Source organism: Cinclus cinclus, chromosome Z (assembly GCF_963662255.1).
Source record: "Cinclus cinclus chromosome Z, bCinCin1.1, whole genome shotgun sequence".
NCBI lineage: Eukaryota > Metazoa > Chordata > Aves > Passeriformes > Cinclidae > Cinclus > Cinclus cinclus.
This window is the reverse complement of record NC_085084.1, coordinates 83,896,381-83,916,866: the sequence shown is the minus strand read 5'-3', so window position 1 is coordinate 83,916,866 and position 20,486 is coordinate 83,896,381. Positions and strand designations below refer to the sequence as shown.

At 42.8% G+C, this 20,486-nt stretch overlaps 1 protein-coding gene across 1 annotated transcript in view; it reads left to right on the top strand.

Annotated features, from left to right (window-relative positions):
• DYM (dymeclin) overlaps window positions 1-19,469 on the top strand; it is a 206,929-nt gene extending 187,460 nt beyond the window's left edge. Inside the window, exon 13 of the mRNA XM_062512592.1 lies at window positions 18,393-19,469. Within this exon, the coding sequence (XP_062368576.1) occupies window positions 18,393-18,542 (150 nt within the window). The 3' untranslated portion in view covers window positions 18,543-19,469. The remainder of the gene's footprint in view (window positions 1-18,392) is intronic.
• The last annotated feature ends 1,017 nt before the right edge of the window (window positions 19,470-20,486 follow it).

Genomic DNA, 20,486 nt, shown 5'->3' with positions numbered 1-20,486 from the left:
CTCTGAGACATGGTTGGTGTTGCAAGATCCACCTGGGGCTGGTGCCAGTGAGGGACCCTGCTCATGACCTGAATCCTGCAGGCCTGAGCCACTGCAGGGGAGAATAAGTGGGTGATTTGGCCTCACTACTGACATAAGTGAGGCTCATAAAATTCAGATGTTTTCCAAGCCGTGTCTGCAGCTCAAATTAATGTAAAAATACTACAAATTTAGTATTCCTTGCTTTTTTGGTTGTATAAATATAACTTTCCATGTTAGAGTAGTGTGTCATAAATACTCCTGAGGATCTCAGAATGCTGGACCTTTCTGTTTTGAACCAGGAAAGCCACAATGGCTGAGGGCTGTGCATGCTTGGAGATCCTTCATTCTGTCAGTGAGAGGCTGATGATGATCAAGGCAATCAGAGTGCCAGTAACACTCAAATCTGCTTGAATTATGTGTTGAAAAATGAGTGAAGTTGTCATGATCCCAAAAAGACCTTTACTGTCATCTGGGGAAGCTCCCAACTAGTTCAGAACCATAGTTTGGGTTTAGAATGAAACCAATAGTTTGAGTTAAAAGGGCTGAAAGTCGTTTCAAGTCCCACCGCCTGCCATGGGCAGGGACACCTTCCACTACCCCAGATTGCTCCAAGCCCCATCCAGCCTGGCTTTGGACACTTCCAGGGATCCAGGGGCAGCCACAGCTTCTCCAGAAAATCTGAGCCAGAGCCTCACCTTTCTTCAGTGCTTGCTTAAAATCCTAATTTTCTTGAATACATACAAAATAAAGGACTGGCTGAAAACAGACTGTTTTGGAGAAATAGGTAGTACAACTGAAAACTAATTTTCCTACAAATATATTGTAGGAAAGCCTTACATGTAGGGTTCTCAGAAGCACTGGCAAGGGTTTCACTGGCATCAGGGTTATGGTGACAGTTGTAGTTTTAAAATCAAATACATTATCTGTTTTTATTTTCTCCTTTATGTCCTACTTGTGGCTAGGATACAGTTCTCTAGGAAAGATGCATCCTGTTCATACAGAAGGCTTGTTTATTTTGCTGAAATCCAGGGAAGCACATTTCATTGCAGGATGAAGGAATGCATCAGAGATGGGTATTGCGCAAGAATCCAAGGTAGCTCGGGAGGGTGGTGCTTGGGTGAGTGACTGAAGTACAGTGATTCTGCAGTTCAGGAATGAAGTGCCTTGGCCAAGATGAGGATGAAGGGTGGGCTAGCACAGGACACTCCCATTCCCAAGCTGCTGTCTGCATGGAGACTAATATTTACATGGAGGCTTAATGTCTGTCCCCTCCACCCCTGAAGATTATTCCAGTTACCTTCTGGAAGCTCCATTCTGGATTCAGTCACTTCATTCCCAAGTCATTGCTCTCTTTGCAAAGCTCAACAATTGCACTGGAATGAAATCACCTTCTCCTGGAGTTGCCATAGCTGCTTCCAAAGAGCTATTCCATAATATTGTTATGCACGTCAGCCTCCTGCAGAAGGCTGGGCAGTGTTTTGGCTATCCCAAACCAGTTTTTAAGAAAAAGTTTAAACAAAAATGTGCAGTCGACAAGGTCCTACTTGCCCAGCCAGGACTAGGTAACAGTAACAATTGAATCGTATTGATGCAAATATAATAACATTAATACAGTATTATCTGCTATGATTCTGAGACTTAATTCTTCAAACCACTAAAAATGGAAAAGGGAAAATAAACCAATTCTAGCAGCAGATTGATCAGCAGTGCGGAAGTTTGCTGTTTCTCTCCCATGGTTGTCTTTACCTTGCCATTATTTGAGTTTCCTTCACTGCTCTGCAGAGCTGTAGCTGCTGTCACAGCCCTGTACCTAGCTGAGCTGAATAATACCTCAGCCTTGGCTGTGGCACTCTGTGGGTTGTAATTAACTAGCTCCCATTAAGGCAACAGATGAAAATTCATGCAGTTACTTGCAAAAACTTCAGAAGATGAAATAGTGTATTGTAACAAGAGATGTTAAAGGAGGTTTTGTTTCTTTTTTTGCTCAAGACAAGGGTAAAAGTTTTAAACTGAAAGAGTGTCGATTCAGAGTAGGGTGTAAGGAAACTTTTTATGACGACGGTGGTAAAAGACTGGTACACATTGCCCAGGGAGGTTAAGGATGCTATTGCTCCATCCCTGAAAGTATCCAAGGCCAGGTTGGACAGGGCTTGGAGCAACCTGGGATAGTGGAAGGTGTCCCTGCCTGTGGCAGGGAATGGGACTGGATGAGCTTTGAAGGTCCCTCCCACACCATTCTGGGATTCTATGGCTCTGTGAAATAATTATGTAATTCTTTTTGCTACCTGCAGAGAGCAGAAAAATATTTCTGTAAGGGGCACAAGGGAAGTTTACTGCAAATATCTCCTTTCTTGGATCAGAAGAATCTGATTGTGCTCTACTGGTGACACAGTCAGCATGAGAGGGACCCTTTCAGGATCTTTATCTCATATCCAGTGAAAGGGGCTCCAGCTGGTTCTCTGCCATGAGGACACTGTTGGACTGTGATGAGCAGAAACCATTGCTGTTAGGGATGAAGTTTTGGAGGAGAATAATGTAACTGGTGACATTTTCTAACTCTGATACGTGATGAGGAATGTATACCGTCCTGTTGTTGTCCATGCGGCAGAGCATCCTTGCTCAAGGCAGTAAATGGTGAGGGGCTGATGTTAGGTGCTCTGCAAGCTTTACAGAGGGGAAGGGTCTGGAGATGACATACAAATTCCAGTCACTAAAAGGAGCATTGGGATTACCAAAAGAAATCAGTCAAATATTTCTTTATGCACAGCTGAAGTCTAGCCTTTCATTGAAATGTGAAATAAGCAGAGAGGGCAGCAATAAGCTCTGATTTTTTTCATGTGAGCTCTTGAGACAATGCATTGGCTGTCTGTGCGTAAAGTAGTCCCAAACCAAGAAATTTGGTTTTTCAGTAGTACTTAGAAAGATAGAGTAATTTGAACTAGAAGAAGAATGTTTGGACTAGATACTAAGGAAGACTTCTTGATGTGAGTATGGTGAGGGCCTGACACAAGGTTTCCAAGAGTAGCTGTGGCTGTCTCTGGATCCCTGGCAGTGTCCAAGGCCAGGTTGGACAGAGCTTGGGAGCAACCTGGGATAGTGGAAGGTGTCCCTTGCACATGACAGGGGGTGGGATGAAATGAACTTTAAGACCCCTTCAAATCCAAACCATTCTACGATTCTCCAATTCTCTTACTTTGTAGGAAGGAAGGGCACAGGTAAGAAACTAAGCTGAAGGATTTAAACTTCAGGGTGATTCTAACATGAAACAGTCTGTCTTTTTGTATCTCTTGTTGACACCAGATACCTTAGATTGACTGATTTCATTGGTTTAAGGCAGCTGCTACAAGAAAAAGATACAAAGTACAAGGCATAAAGCAAGCCCTGGAGAAACAGGATGGGAAAGCAGCGTGAGAGTTTCCAAGTCGCTCCCCATGGCAACAGAGCTCTGACCTGAGTAAACAACTCTCTGCCAGTGTACAATTTTCAAAGCTACTTCCATTCTGCTAACTGCTGGCCTGCCACATCATTTGAACTCTGTTAACCTTCAAGGATGATCCCATTTTTTTTTTTCTGAAAGAGAACACAGAGGAGCTTCCCTGCCCAAAGTTGCAGAGCTTTGGCTTTGGCAGGAACCTCACACTCATGAGCAGCCCAAAACTCCCTGTCCAACACATCTTAGAGGAGGGCTCCCAGCCAGAGCCCAGCCCCTGCTCACTTCAGAGCTGTACAATTGCTCAAGCTAAATAACATTCCCCAAGTTTCCCTCCCTAGAAAGCCTCCCTATACTTTTATTACGTTTTTTGCTGTGACTAAATCTGCCTCACATGTGTTGTACAGCCTCCCCTCGCTCCATTGCATATTTTGTGAGTCTAGTGAAAAGTCCAGTGCCAAAGGCACTGCATTTGCATGACGTGTTGTTTCCAAATATCTTGAAACCTTGGTCAAAATAAAATAAAATTGCATTGAAATGCCCTGTCCCCTTTCTTCCCCTACTCAGTTGAAAGCAATTTCCCAACCATGTGTTCCTTTTCTACTGCAAACCTTCACTGTTGGCAAAGTAGCTGAAAAGTATTAAAAGTTGCATTTAAAATGAATTTATTAGTTTCTTTGATTAATAAATTCCCACATTACATTATCCCCCATCCATCAGGGGAAAAATGTATTAACCACTTTTTAAATAAAATGTTAAATAATGTGTCAGAGGCCAACAAATTTATCCCAAGAGGTAAAAATTTAATGAGTTTTGACAACTAAATACAAGATAAAGGGAGAAAAAAATCATGTAACTTCTAATTATATGGATCCAATTGCTCTTCCACTTTTAAGGTTTAACTGTCTTTTCTGAAATAGTCTTTTGAATTAAGTTTCCATAACGTGGCAGATTGAGAAAAACAGTCCTCAGAAAATTTCTGCCCTGGATGACAGATGAACTAGATAATGGAGTATAATCTCTTCCATTTTCATGATTTTTGACACATTTTCACTTCTGTGTGTATGTTTAAATCAAGGAATCAAAATAAGTTTGAGTACAGAATATAAATCCCAGACAAAATTACAGCTTTCATTGCAGTGTTGGGTTAAATGTAAACAGCAGGAATGTTACAGATATCTTCTAATTAAATGCATAAATCAGAGGAATGTCTTGAATGTTTACAGCAACTGCACCAAGAAGTGAGAATGAGGAAGAGATGTACTTTGTCAGCTGATGGCTGCATCTGCTGCATTCTCATACAGAGTTTAATTTTGTTACAACCTTTGATACAAGTGGCAAAACTTCTCCCCAGCTGATTTACAGGCTGTTTGTTCCTGCCTAGGATGATTAGGGATGGAAATGGCTTTTTCCTGGCCACGCAGGCATTTTCTCATGTCTGTCATCATCACTGCTGAGTACTGTGGTGTTAGGATTTGGAGGGCAGCTGCTTTAGACCACCCTGCCTTTTTTGTAGCTGTTGATGTTCTGTCGTATCAGATGATGGTATTGAATCTTAAATCCATATGGATTTAGGCTGGGTTATTATAAGGTTTTAATACTAAACCCACAATCTGTTGAGCTCACAAACAAAAGGCTGATTTTACTTGACCGTGTCCTCATGTTGACTCTTGTGCCTTAATAAACCCTACTATTCTCCCTTCTAACCAGGTTTGCTCCTTCCCCTATAAGTTGGAAAAGCCCTCTTAGACCTTTGAGTCCAACCATTCCCCAGCACTGCCAAGGCCACCGCTGACCACTGTCCCCCCCAGGTGCCACATCCTTTTAAAGGGCTTTTAAAGTCCTCCAGGGATGTGGCAGCCACAGCTGCTCTGGGCAGCCTGTGCCAAGACCTCACAGCCAAAAATTTCTTCCTAATATCCCATCTAACCCTGCCTTCTGGCAGTTTAAAGCCATTACTGTGATGTTTAAACTGTGGGAAAAGCAACCAACCTCTGGCTCATGAGCTGGGGCTTGAGGACAGACAGTGAAGCAGTGGAGTGAGTGTGCTGTAGCAGCAGCATCCAAAGCTCCACAAGGAAGATTTCCCTTCCTTCACTGCAACATGTGAGCTATCAAAACCACAGCAAAAACTGTTTTTATAGATGAGAAACCAGAGGCTGGATAGTTCACTGAGGGAAGGGCCCTCAGGTCTAAGGGAGAAAGGTCCAAAACATAGAAGGAAATGTTCTGTCTGTAGAGTGGGAGGAGAGCACAGGCCTTAAAATTCCATGTTGTCCTTCATGTGAGACCCACAAGATCCAAGTGGTGCCTGTAGTTCTGAGCACAGAGTCAGACAGCAAACCTTTATTTGAATTCCTGGAGCTTATCTGCCCCACCAGGACTTGCCAAGCTCCATCCTCCTGAGCTAAGACCAGCAAAGCCTGATTGTTGTCACCAAGGTAAACAATCCTGGCCTGAATGCACAGGGAGGAAGGGGGCAGATATGTTCAATAACAAAGGAACATAATAGCTTTTATGAAAGAATTCCCCTGCCTGAGGTGGGGAGCTCTCTAGAAATGTTTGATTTATGTCCTAAAGACAGTCTTTACCAGAAGAAGTCTTAATACAAGTGAAGTGTCAGTGAAGGCAAACAAATCTGGAAATGCTGCATCTAAAGCATAGTGACACAGAAAACACTAGTAATTTTCATTCATTATTGAAACAGCAGCTCACTTGGGGCCTTTTTTTTCAGATTGAGGTGATTGTTTACATTAGGAAAAAAATGCAGTTTCACTACAGGTGAGTGCTGTTTTTTTAACTGGTGGCTGCTGGGTGATACCAAGCACCTGACTCCCTATACTCAGATAATCAAGGAGATTGCCCAGTTAACCAGGTTCAAGATTTGTAAAGATATCTTAACACTTTGAAGGCATCCTCATCCTGTTCATATATACTGTTTCTCCTTTCTACACACTGCTGGCCTCTATCACTGATAAAGGCATGTTTAAAATACGTAATTTGAACTTGCTATCAACCTTCATGAATATAATGGAATATAGAATAAAATATAGGCTAGAATGAGTAACCTAAAAATCCATTTCAGAAAAGGCATCCTGTTTTTTTGTTGAGGCCAGCTTAACACCACCTACCTCCCCTGAGGAAAATCCCCTGATTTTGCTTTGTCTTCACAGGACTCTTAGCATTAGGGCAAATTTTTAAAATAAAGCTGTGAAGTCCACATTCACAAAAAAGCTGTGAAAACATACGCTTTTGGCACCAGCTCCTTGGCTGGCAGTCCTGGCAGAGATAAGGCTGCAGTCTGGCACTGTGTGCTATGGCTAGAAAGGTTTTACTGTCAATTGACATTTCACTCCTCAAGACAAATAAATGGGATTTCCTGCATGCAGTGGGGCAGCACTGCTCATCTTGCAGCACAGTCTGTCTTTTTGCAGAGGCTTGAAATACTTAAGAAGGGAGTATGTCCACTGGGGTGTACATTTTCCAGTTTGGGGAGATTAGGGAGCCAAAGGTCTGCCGACTCAATAGGGTGTTAGTCAGCACGTCCTGAGCTTCAGGCAGATAAGGGTCCACTTCCTAGGCTGCCCTGATCTGAGAGTTAACAGTTGGTGACAGTGAGTCTGTCTCTGTTCTTAAGTCATTGTTATAATTTTTTGTAATATTTACAGGCCTGGCTCGCTCAGATTAAAAAGTACAAAATCAAAAGGAGGTCTTCCTCCGTGGGCGCTGGGGGTGGGAGAGGATGTTTGGGCTTGGCACACAGCCCCTCCATCGTGCTGGGTGGGAAGGACCGGAGCAGGATGTCTGTGCGAGCTTCAGCTCTGAGGCTGCTGAGAAGGAAAACTCAAACCTTGTCTAACGACCTTCCAGGAGCCCTCCACACCAGGAAACCTGCTGTAAATGTCAGCCCCTGGGATGCAAATCAAAGGTGTTAAACTTAGCTGGGAGAACAGACCTTGTCTCCCTGCTTGATGCATGAAGCCAAGGACTAGGCAGTGCATCAACCCTTGTACAGTGATAACAGAGAGGAGCATGGTCCCAGTTGTCCAAAGGAATGTTCTTTTTGGCTTGGTGGGATGTTTTGGAGGCAGCATTGAATCAGTATGTAGTGAAAGCATGTCTGGGACTTCATTGCTGGAAAATTATGCAAACTGAATCACTGTGCTCTTCTCCTGCCATCTTTTGTGTTGAGGGAATACGTTCTACACAAATAAATGAGAAAACAAAACAGCTGTGACATGGTAGTAACTCTAGATTTGGGGTGAAAGAAACAGGCAGATGAAAACAGTGTTTTGACCTCTCAATCCTTTGTGGTTCTGCTGGATTATCCCAAGACTTTGTTAGAGCAGAGAAAGGTCATATGGTAGTTTGCAAAAGGAAAAGTCCTAAAACTGTGAAATTCGTGGGGTTTATACTGTCATTGTGCTTCAGTCCCTTCCCAGCTCAGATGCTGAAGAGCAGAGAGGGGGTGCTGGAAACTCCATAGGTGGGTCACAGTCTCCATCAACAAGTGCAGTGTGGGACCGAGTCAGAAGACAAAATCTCCAACTTCTTCTCCAGGGTGGAGGAAGAAAAATCTAACCCTGGACATGACAATTCCTATGGGGGGGGAGGGGGAAGAGTGAGAGAAGGGTAATACTTGTATTATTACTGAGTCAGGATATGTACATTGTCCATACATGGTTCCCAAGCAGATTCCTTTGTCACACATGTATCCAACACCTTCTGCTCAGTTTGTGTGGCTGATGGGGTGGCACACATCAGGAAGAGAGTTTTATTTGCACAACAGTTGGATCTTTGGTGGGAGTAGAAGTCAGGCAGCAGGGAGAGGTTTATCTGGGGTTTGTTTCAGGACGGTGGGATGGTGCCTTAGCCTAGGTGGGGCAGTCATCCGTGATGTTATCTGGAACACAAAGCATTTCCATGATAAACAACATTCCTTGTATTTTAGACTAGTCTGCTATCAAAGTCAAAACAACTGCTCTGGCTTAAACAGTAGCACTTGCTGCTTGAAATGTAAAATATATAATTGGCTCTAAGCTTTGTCTAGAGCAGATTCTCCACAGTCTTTCAATATGTAGCTACACATATTAGTGTACATTCATTTTTAAGCACAGTTATCTTCTCCAAAGCTTCAATCGTTTGTGCACTTCATAGGCCCTTTTAAAAAGTTTTCACTGAGTTTTTCCTTGTTGTTAAAAAAAGTTTAAGAAATTGTATATTATATTAGTTAGACTAAAAGCGTGTCTCTCACTTTTCAGAGAATAATTAGCAGATGGTTGTCTCTGACATGAGCAGTGGAATATCGTTGAGCATTTATAGCATTTGCTTTGTTTTTTTAAAAAAGCTGGTGAAGGGAATATAGATCTGTCACTTCTATCCAAAAGTTGAAACAGAATTCCAGATTCACAACTTCATTTTTCTCTACTGCCTTCCCTTGCAGTAGCTCCAAGAGGAGACTTTGCCTTTCTCACTGCTTTCTCATCCTCCTTTGAGTTCTTCCACATTATTGCAAATAATCAGATTGCATGGGAAGAATTATTTTAGTCCTGAATCACAAAGTTCTGTTTGGCAAGTCCTGAACCATAAAAAGCTTTTTTTTTGTTTTGTGTAAGGGTTTCCCCACCCACTATCATGACCAGGTGATGCTGGGGCTCTGAGAGCACCAGTTTTTTCTGGAGGGAGCAAGCATCTCAGAATTTCACAGAATTACCAAATCATTTGGGTTGTAAAAGTCCTCTAAGACCATCAAGTCCAACCATTCCCTCAGCATTGTCAAAGCCCCCACTGATCCATGTCCCCAGGAACCACATCCACACAGCTTTTAAATCTCTCCAGGGTGGTTATCTACTCCAGGTCTGGTTAACTGCAGAACTGATCTTACCCTGCCTTCTCTTGCTTTCTAGACTTTAAAACACTATTCTGTCTTCTGCAGGGTGATCCAAATGGTGTGTGTCTATGTATGGACTTAGGACAGCTTGAGCTTTTCCCAATTTGAGATCTTCTGAAAGGTGTTCCTCATGAGATGTTCCCAACTGATTTATTGCTGCCAATTTCTTAAGCTTTGCCTTTCGCACACTTGAAAAGTGGCAGAATTCACAGAATCATAGAATCATTTAATGTTTTCAGCTGGAAGGGACCTTAAAGCTCAACTTGTTCCAGCCCCCAGCCATGGGCAGGGGCACCTTCGACATTGCTGAAATCTCACTCATAAAATTCTGGAAAGAAAAAATTCAGCCTTGAATCAGCTTTGTTTGGCAAGTGAGTGGTATTTTGGGGTTTGGAAAGTCTACATAAAGTGCAGAGTTTAATTCTGAGACTTTGGAAATTTACGTATTTCTAAGGCCTTCTTTGAGGGTACTGCTAAAGCATCATAGTCTTAACTGTGAGTTGAGGCATCCAAAATCTAGTGTTAATCTTGTAACCTTTTGTTAGCAGGTCTATAAATCTTCTATATAAAAGTGTCAGTGAATGAGTGATTTCTAAACTCACTTCAGTTTTAACAAAAATGTTTGCTGAAAACATACTGTTTTTTGTGGTTGTGTAAAGCCTTGCACATTAATCTAGAGAAGGATGGCTTGCAAACAAGCACAGGAAACCAGGGCTTAAAGTCATTTGCATCGTCCTTAACAGGGGTAAAAATAGGGACTTCTGTTATGAAAGGTGCATTTTTTGCAAATCCCATTGTAGGAAAGACTTATATGTCTGCTTCATATCCGTAAAAATTTTGTGGGTTGGTAGACTCATCCCCACTTGTGCTTCAGGGATTATTCTGCTTTTAAGATTTTAATTCCCTAAATTCAAAAGCACACAAAGGATTTTATTTATTTATCTGACTGATTGGTGTATGCACACAACAAGTGCTTGAGCAAGGTGAGGACCAGAACTGTTTCTGTCAGTTGTGTCAGTAGCCTTGTTCATTCCATATGTTTAGCTCACTTCTTGGCTAGGGTTTTTTTTCAATGTTAAAAACATCCTTTGTTTGAATTGTTGAGGTTGTTCATTTTTTGCTCAGACCTATGTTCTTTCTTCTAAAAAGCCACTGTATTTTCTGAGAATTGCTGTTCTTTCAGGTTAAACCCTGAAGTGGATGAAAGTTCTATTTTTTGTTGATGGTACTTCATTTACACATCCTGCCTTCATCCTCATGCTTCAAGTGTAATTACATACATCAGTCTCTTTCTTTTCTTTTTATTTGGTAAAGCCAACATGTGTTCTACTTTCTGCCGTGTTGTAGATGTCCTCATAGTGTTCCTGCTGTTTTCTGTCCCCATGGTTTGACAGCAAGTCTGGCTCCTGGCTGTTGAGCAGTCCTCTTGGAAATGTTCTGGAAAGGTCTGTGTACATCTAGACAACATGGAATAGAAAACAATCCTGACAGGGCAAGCAAATTTCTTAATTAGAGCTGCAAATCCTTGAACTTTGACTATAAAAGTATTATGTATAAAACTTATGTAGAGATTAATGATACTTAACAGTGTATGATATGTGGGTTTGGTTCAGTCTTTCACCTTGGTAATCTTTTCCTCCCATTCCAAAATTTCTCCAGGTAGACACAGGATGTCTGAAGCTGAGCAAGGATCCCTTTTGTTTCAAACTAAGGGATTTCCACAGAATTCTAGAATAGTTTGTGTTGTAAGGAAGCTTAAAGCTAATCACTTCAAGCGATGTGGTCTCCTGCCATGGGCAGGGACACCTTCCACTATCCCAGGATGCTCCCAGCCCCAATGTCCAACCTGTCCTTGGACACTGCCAGGGATCCAGGGACAGCCACAGCTGCTCTGGGCACCCTGTGCCAGGGCCTGCCCACCCTCCCAGCCAGCAATTCCCAATTCCCAATATCCCATCCATCCCTGCCCTCTGGCACTGGAAGCCATTGCCCGTGTCCTGTCCCTGCATGCCTTGTCCCCAGTCCCTGTCCAGCTCTCCTGGAGCCCCTTCAGGCCCTGCCAGGGGCTCTGAGCTCTCCCTGGAGCCTTCTCTTGTGCAGCTGAGCACCCCCAGCTCTGCCAGGCTGGCTTTATAGCTGCTGACCAGCAGTCCAGTTTATTTTCTGTGCTGTCTAAAAGTAGCCCAGGATCCAGGTGTTTTTGATGTGGACCCAGCAGATCCTGAAACAGGTACCTGGCCTTGTCCTAAGCTCAGGGAGATACATTTATACAGTGATTTTGGAATCTGTCCAGATTAATAGCCTGGAATGAAGACAAAAATGGCACAATTTGTGGCTACTGACATTTATCAACAATATTCCTTTCCTGGAAGGGAAAGAAAGAAGTGTGTATGCGTTTGCATCTCTGAATTTCTAGGACTTTGAAGCCCTCATTATTTGCCATTCTGTCCCAGACAGAAAAGCAGTCTTCTTCTTATACTACCCTACAAAACTTTGTGCCCTGGCAGGTTTGCTACAAATATTTAACTCATTTATATCATTGTGTTTTTACCAATAATTATCTAGGCAGAGCTGTTTGATTGATTTTTCACAAAATGACCTGGCTTCTCAGTACTCTATAAAAAAATCAGTAATTGCTGAACTCTGACCAGAGGCACGTTTGCTCCTCTGGCAGTAGTTCACATCTGACACTGAAAATTCACTACTGAGCATTTGTTCTCCTGCAGCTGTGGTTATACAAACCTTTACTCAAAGTGATCTGAAAACAGAAATCACATATCAATGAAACTTGCTGAAACAGTTTTCTCTCTGTAGATGAACTCCCCTACCCTCCTGGACTTGGAAGATTGTGACCTATTTGAATGTGGATTACCTGTCTTAAGGAATTTTACTCCCTGGGAACAATGTTGTTGCCTACTACAAGCTTGTGTAGTTGCTTAAACTTTCATAATTCTATTACTAGAAATATTTAAGATATATTAATGAAATAATATGTAATATACTTGTTACATTTATCTTGTGCATAAATGGTTTTGCACCTCTTATTGACCTTAGATTTCTATTTCTTTTTCAACCTCCCAGCCATGCTCTGAACCCCCATTTTCTTCAGTATCTTTCCGTTTGCACCTATTCCTTAGGCAGATCTCTGAACAAGATGTGTGGCTCACACTTAGTCTAGCACATTTCCTGTTTGCTTCCTTCATCTCCTCACCATCATCCTCTATGCTGTGAGCCCAAGGAGGAGAAAAAGATGTTATCAGGCAGGTGTGGTGTAGCCAGTGCAGATACTTCACCAGAGCCACACCGACTTTCTGTCTGAAGTCAGAGAGAAGCACCTCAGACAAGAACAGAACCTGAGAAAGATGAAACGGCCTTACCGCCCCAGAAGAATTAAGTAATTGCAAAAATTCAATCTGTCAGTATCTTAGAGCAAGCACTGAGACATTTTCTTACGCAGGTTGTGGTCTGTTAAAGAACTCAAGTCCTTATATTTATGTAAACGCAAATATATCAATGTTTTCATACCTGTGTATCCATACCACTAGTGTATTGGGCATGATTGTTGAGTTGTATTTAAGATCCTTGGCCATTAATTTCACTTGGATTGATATTTTGGGGACCAGATTTCCAAGTGGCACTGAGGACTTGGCAGACAAGTACAGGTATCATTCCTCTACCCAAAATCCTCACAGATTGGTATGTTTGGTGCAAGGCAGGTTTTAGGGGCAGTCCTTGCTGGGAGAAATTTTAATTATAAACCCTGTAACTTGGTGCAGTGCTGAACCAGAGCCTTCTTTTTTTCCCTTGCCATTTGATGTATTTTGCTAATGAGGTCCAATCCTACAGATGCTCTGCAGGCAATACTGCTATATTTAGCTGAAACAATATGAAACACATAATTTGCCATCAAATCATTAGGTTACCAAACAGGATTCATGGTAAGCTTTTAAAATACAGAGAAATCCCATTTTCAGAAAGACTTTGAAGCTTTGGATTGATGTAAAGTTCACATGAATTTGACTCTCAAATGTGTTCAGACTCCTTTGAAAAGAGCACTTCTCTGCTCAAAGAGTCACCTGGTTTTGAAAATACTGACTCGTGCTTGATTGCTATTTCAGAAACCAGAGTTTCTAACCAGAACTCAAGGAAAAGAGGATTCTCCAGTTTTTTATTAATCCAGCACTTTAATTTCTTTATTTTCCACAGTGAATGCTCCGTATCTTTGATGAACACTGCTTTTCATCCAGCAGAACATCTAGATCAGGGCAGAAGCAAAGACATTGCTCTTAAAGCAGCTCCATCTGCCCTTGCCTTCATTAGCTGAATGGGGATCATCCACTGACACAACACTGTAGCCCAAGAGCAGCTCTGAGGGTTCATTTGGAGGGAAGGGGATGTTTTATTTAATCTATGGCTCGATCCTTGTAGCTCAAATGCCACTGTGCTGCCTGGAGCAGCACCAGGTGCTGCTCACTGGCCATCATGTTTCCTTCCTCAGCATTAACTGAAAAGAAAAAAAACCAAAACAAAACAAATAAACAAAACAAAACAAAAACCAACCAAAATAACGGAACAAAACGCCCCAATGTTTTTGCACTTCTGTGGTGGGGGAGTTACTGCAGTTCAGTTCTGTGTCTGTTCATCAGACTTCCCGTGGTTTTTCATCGAATCATGTGATTGACAGTGCAGACAGTCAGTAAAGTTCTCGGTCTGTCTCGTTTGTACCCTAGTCCCAACCACTAAATCTGACTTCTGCTTTGTCTGGCAGAAGAAAACAAGATAGGGTGATGTGGTGGGGTGATTCACCGGAGCTGATAAGTGGTGTCTGTATTTGAACTGTGCCGTTCAAACCGTAATGTTACCTCCGTCTGTCACAATTTCAAGGACTTTCTCAGGCTGTTTTATTTTAAACTATCTGGGGTTGTCTGTCCCTGTAAGGGGTGGAAAGAAATGCAAATAACAGCTCCAACGGACCTGTGTATGTCAAGGCAAAGAGTTCAGTAACTTAAATAGTGAGGATTGTTGGGATATTGGATCAAAAAAGGGTTTGGGCTGGGAGGGACCTTAACACTCATCTCACTCCACGCCCTGACATGGACAGGAACACCTTCCACTGTCCCACTATATTTGCTCCAAGCCTTGTCCAGCCTGTCCTTGGACACTGCCAGGGATCCAGGGACAGCCACAGCTGCTCTGGGCACCCTGTGCCAGGGCCTGCCCACCCTCACAGCCAGCAATTCCCAATTCCCAATATCCCATCCATCCCTGCCCTCTGCCAGTGGAAGCCATTGCCCGTGTCCTGTCCCTGCGTGCCTTGTCCCCAGTCCCTGTCCAGCTCTCCTGGAGCCCCTTCAGGCCCTGCCAGGGGCTCTGGGCTCTCCCTGGAGCCTTCTCTTGTGCAGCTGAGCACCCCCAGCTCTGCCAGGCTGGCTCCAGAGCAGAGGGGCTCCATCTTTCAACACTCTCCATCCAAACAAGCAGGGTGGTGAACAAAAAAAAAGGGATGATTCATCCCGTGCTAAGGCTTTTGCTCTATCATTAAGATTGCCATTTAAGATGCCGTAGCACAGCCTCTCTTTTTCAGTGCTGCTAAAAATGAGGTTCATTGGAGTGTCACCAGCTAGGGTGCCAGTGTTTTTCCAGCAGTAAGTTGGACACAACAGCAGCAAGGCAGAAGGAAATAGATTTGTGCACTGCAGGTTTGATGTGCCACTTTGGGAATTTTGTTAACTGTGTAAAGCCCTCACCAATGCTGGCTGGGTTATTGCTGGGAGTGCCCTGAGACCCATGTGGCCTGGTTGCTTTACTGTTGCTCTTCTGCAGCACACAGTCAGGGTCCAGGGCTCTTGGTCACTCATTTGAAGCAGGACAAACAGGAGACAAATGGCACAAATAAGAATTTAAACATTCCTTGGGCTGTCACCTGAAAATCTTGAAAAGCTTTTTGAAAATCTTGCAGCTTTTTGGCATCAATCAGGGGTTTTACATGGCATTTAAATCCTGCTGTTACAAATACTTATAAAGTCACTCTCATAAAGAAGAAATTTTTGATGATTTTGTTAACGAATTCTGTTTTCAGTGAGCACCCTGTTAGTGAAACAGTGTGGGTAGGGTTTTATCTCACCCAGTGGATGGCTGCCATGTTTAATCTTGAAAGTTACATCATAGAATCATTGAGGTTGGAAAAGCCCTCTAAGATCATTGAGTTCAAACATTAACTCAGCAGCACTGTGCTCACTACTAAACCATATTCCCAAGTGCTACATCCACACCCCAAAGATGCTGGTGCAGTTCTATCCATGCTGGGCCTCTAGAATTTCTCATTTTAAATGAAAGAAAACATGGCCAGCACACAGCTGTGTGTCATTGCAGTCATCTAAAGAATGTGGGTTTGAATTGCTGGCCTGGAATTCTAATTTTTTATATATCTCATCAGCAATTCATTGAGCTGTCCTGAGCCTGCTGTTCAGGTGGACCATCAAAAATCCATCAGTACTACCATTATCTACATTCTTTTCATTCATATATTAATCAAAATTGTATATATGTAGCAGCAATGTGTATTACTGCTCTCCTTAAAAATCTCATTCTCCTTGTCTTAATTTCCTAGATACCCCCGCAGGCTGTTCAAAGCACATGTTGAGTATCAGAGAGTCCAGGCTGACTGCAGTGAGTTACAGCCTTTAATCTGAAATTGATTATTAAATTGCTATGGTACAATTGCAATAAATGGCAACATCGATCAACCTGAGGAGAGGCTGAGTAATAAAATCAATGCATGGCTTATTGCCTGAAAATATAAATGCTACCTGAGCCATTTTGTGCTGCCCTTCCAGCTGAGAGATAATGGGATAGTAAGACCTGAGCATCTCAGATGCAGCTGTTGGAATTTCTGATTTCTGAAAGACTACTCTTTTAAGGCTGAAGATGTTTGTTAAGCTGCACAAGAGCCCGAGAATGGTCCCAGGCTGCTGCAACAAATGTTTGCAAAGCCAGTAACTACATCTGTGACCTGAAGGTGGAAAAAAAATAAGTTATCTGTATTTAATTCAACTCTAATTAGGATCTTTCATCACTTCCCCCCCCCCCCCACTTCCCTCCCAGAAGGGCTACCATGGACTGCATCCCTGGTGTGCAGGTACCCCTGGGGAGAAGAGTTGCAGCTGTGTAAGACTTCCCTCTGGCTGGAAGAGTTGCCATAGTGTTACTGTGAGGTTGAACCATTTATTCTGCTGATGCAGTGCTGAACAGAACATGCTCCTGTCTACACTGACCACAAGCCAGGAAGTTTTGGAAGGAAGTGGGGAAGATTACACTGAGGATAAGCAGAGTAGAATGTCAGGGTTTTGTTTTGTCTTTTTTTTTTTTTCTAATAAATACTAAGGAAAATACACAAACAGGCTGGTCAAAACAGACTTGGAGAAGAGAGGTTGTAGAGAGGTGGTAAAAACTGTTTTAGATGCACAAAACGGCTGTGGGAGAGTTCTCTACCACAAACTGCATGTCTGACACAGGAAATTAAACTTGCTGATGTACCTTTGAAATTCTGGGCTTTGAACTCAACAGGAGTTAGATACAGAAGAGCCTTTAACAGCTTTACCTTTTAGCTGTTTCCATAGAGAAACCATAGAGATAGAACCATAGAGATAGAGAGAGATAGTGCAGAACCCTTTAGGTTGGAAAATACCTCCAAGGTCTTGGAGTAGAGTTGTTCTCCCAGCACTGCCAAGGACATCACTAACCCATGCCCCCAGGTGCCACGTCCACATGTTTTCTACAACTTTTCTACAAGTTTCCATGTTTTCAGACTCCAAGAATACAAATAACATGGGAGCATAGAAGTGAAATACCTAACTCTCTAAACCAAATGTCCAAGAAATGCCCTCTCAAAGGAGACTGATCCAGCCAGAATTCTTGTACCCTTAAGGCAATGAAACAGGACACTGAGCTCAAGAAATAAGATAGGGAATCCCTTCATTATTAATGGGCAAAGAGGCTCCTTAGCCATTGCTGTGCTTGTTCTGATCATGTCATACGGTAGAGTTTATTCTTAGTCTTAGCCACAGCCTTATAAATAATAAAATGGGTCATGTTTTATCTTACCCCAGTGATCATTGTAATGCGGCTTTTGCCTGAGACTCTGCCAAGTTCAGACACAGGCAACATTTAGAAGGGGATAAAGTGAAGAGCACAATACAAAAGGAGACTCCACTCTTTCCAAAATACACACTTGCCAAGAGTGAACTTGGTGGGTTTGCAGTGTGCACTGCTTTGGGAGGGGAAAAAAATGAGAAAAATGGGACCTTGAAGTTGCAGCATGTCTGTCTCTTCTCTCTGGTGACTGGGGACAGGACCCAGGGAGTGGCTGGAGCTATGACGGGGAGGTTTAAGTTGGATTTTAGGGAGAGGTTCTTCCCCCAGAGGGTGCCCAGGCTCCCCAAGGAATGGGCACAGCCCTGAGGCTGCCAGAGCTCCAGGAGAGTTTGGACACTGCTCCCAGGGATGCACAGGCTGGGATTGTTGGGGTGTCTGTGCAGGGACAGGGGCTGGACTTGGGTGATCCTTGGGGGTCCCTTCTAACTTGGAACATTGTGTGATCCTGTGATATCACAAAATGTGTTTATTATTTCAGCCTTTTCAGAGCATTCTCCTGCTAAGAAACCAAGTACAATTAATTGAAAAACGTTTTTTAAGGAAAAATGTAATAAATAGGTCTCTACATTCACAGGCAAGAAGGCTTTTGAGGAGCTGCTAAAAATGAGTTTTCCATAAGACCTTTGTGTTTTATAAAGGATTCATGTGTTCAGGCTGTTAACAGGCAAATGGAGTGTGACCAACAGTAGAAGGCTCGAATACAATATGCTGATGTAGCATTTTATTCAAAGAAGAAATTATAAATTATCTCTTTATCCTATAAATATTTTCCTTGGGTTCTAATGGTTTAATTCCTTCCATTATTTTTTTCACCAAACCTCTTTCTTCAGTGTTTATGTGTATTTGCAAGCAGAACATGCAAACCTTCCCTCACTGGACTCTGGCTTCTTGTTGCAGAAGTTCCCCGAACTGAAGTTCAAGTACGTGGAGGAGGAGCAGCCTGAGGAGTTTTTCATCCCCTACGTGTGGTCCCTGGTTTACAACTCTGCCGTGGCCCTGTACTGGAACCCCCGTGACATCCAGCTCTTCACCATGGACTCGGGCTGAGGGACACCCCAGCCAGGCCAGCCCCACTCCATTTTACAGGAATCAAACCTCTGCAGCCTTTCCAACCTGACCCCCTCCAACTGCCCCCTCCAACCCCAGAGCCAGTGTCCAGCCCAGCCTCACATTGGGACAGACTGGTGTGAGGCACTGATGGCTTGTAGGCAACCTTGTGTTTATAGTCCATAACCTAGAGCTTGTTTGATGAAAACGAGGCCTTACACATGGGGTATGATGTTACTACCAACCACAAACCTTGATTGTCCTTTTAACTTAACGGGCTAAATGAGATTGCAGGCTTTGATTTGGAAGCAGCGTTTGTATTTTTGGCTCTTTTGAGCAGACAGCTTCCTTGGGTCAAGTTTTTTTTATGGTCTCTTGGATGCTGCCATGGGTTGCTCATTACCTAATCCCATGTTTTCACTTACATCCCTTCATTTCTGTGGCACTGTCAAGGCTGCAGCCCTTAAATTGCTGTCTATGCTGTCATCTGAGGGAGCTAAGCAAGCAGCATCTTAATCAGGTTAGCTCCCAGGCAGATTCAAAACACTTGATTTAGATGTTTGTGGGAGGATTTTCAATAGCAAGTCTTCTGTTGTTGTTGTTTGACTGGCAAATACTCTCCAGAGGGCAAGAAACACCTGCTTTCGGAGTCAGGTCCCTTACAGACTTGTTTTTCTGTGCTTCTGTGCAAAATTGTTCCTGGAAATTGAAGGTGGAAGGAAAGGGGGCAGGGAAAAGTCCAAAGAAAATAATTACAAGACTGTAAAATAGACCAGTGTCCTGTAAACCTGTGTGTAATGGTGACAGTGTGTTTTGGGGATTCTTGACAAAATTCTGTGTTGAAAACCTCCTGTTGACTTTTTAAGTTTTATGGCAGAAGTATAAATTTATCTGAATGTAGAATACTACTCTCTTTTTTTGTTGTTTTTAAGTGCCCTTTCCTGATACACCTGTTTCAGCAGTGGGAAAAGCAACAGAAGTGGTGTGATTTTGAAAGAGATCTCATTTTTTACCAAGTGGGGATCATATTTTGGGGATGCCAGTTGCACACATGTGCACCCACTCTCCTCATCCCACGTGCTGCTCTGTGGGGGACTGTCACCAGTGCATTGCATGCCAAAACTTCAATTTTGAGGAATTAGTTCCTGAAGATGCGTGGCAGCCCTCTGTATTCACTGCCTGCTCCAGCATGTTCTGTTTGTTGACCTGAGGAGTCGGGTGTATTTGCTTTCAGAAAGTCCTTTGAATGGCTTTAAATAGAATTTCTTGCACCATTTCATCCCTCTGAAGGATGTGCTAAGATTGTACTTTCCTTTTATCTGCTTATTTAGAGACAGAAGTCCATTTGAGTCCTACACAAATGGAAATGCTGGCTTATTTTAAAAAAAAAGAGAAAAAAAAGCTTTCTGAATTTATTTAAATATAGCTGCAAAGGAATATATATATACAACCCATGAGCATTTAGGACTTTGAAATTGCAGAAGCTTTTGAGAAAAGACAATGGTAAAACTGGAGATGCAGTGTTTTCTTAGGCAAATAGGAGAAATGAATGAACCATGACTGAGCTGCACATAAGTTGATCTGTATTTTGGATTTATTCTGTTTTGTTTTGGTCTTTGAGCAAACATCAAAAGGGGATAACTATTCTTGGTTACTGTAGTGATTTGTAATTTTGTCTTTATTAAAAGACTAAGAGTGTTTGTGAGTCAACAGGGCTGCCCAGATTTGGAAAGGTCAGTCTGAAGATGCACTTTTAAACCGTGGATTCTAAAGCTGCTGGGCTGGCTCAGTGTTCATCTGTTTTTAAACACCCCGGGGTGAGCAGAACCAGAGAGGCCCTGCCAGGGCAGACACTGCTCAGCCAGGTGTCAGACTGCAGAAAACCTGATTTGTCTGTGGAAGGGCTTTTTACAAGAGAGGGGCACATAAAGCAGCAGTCTGATG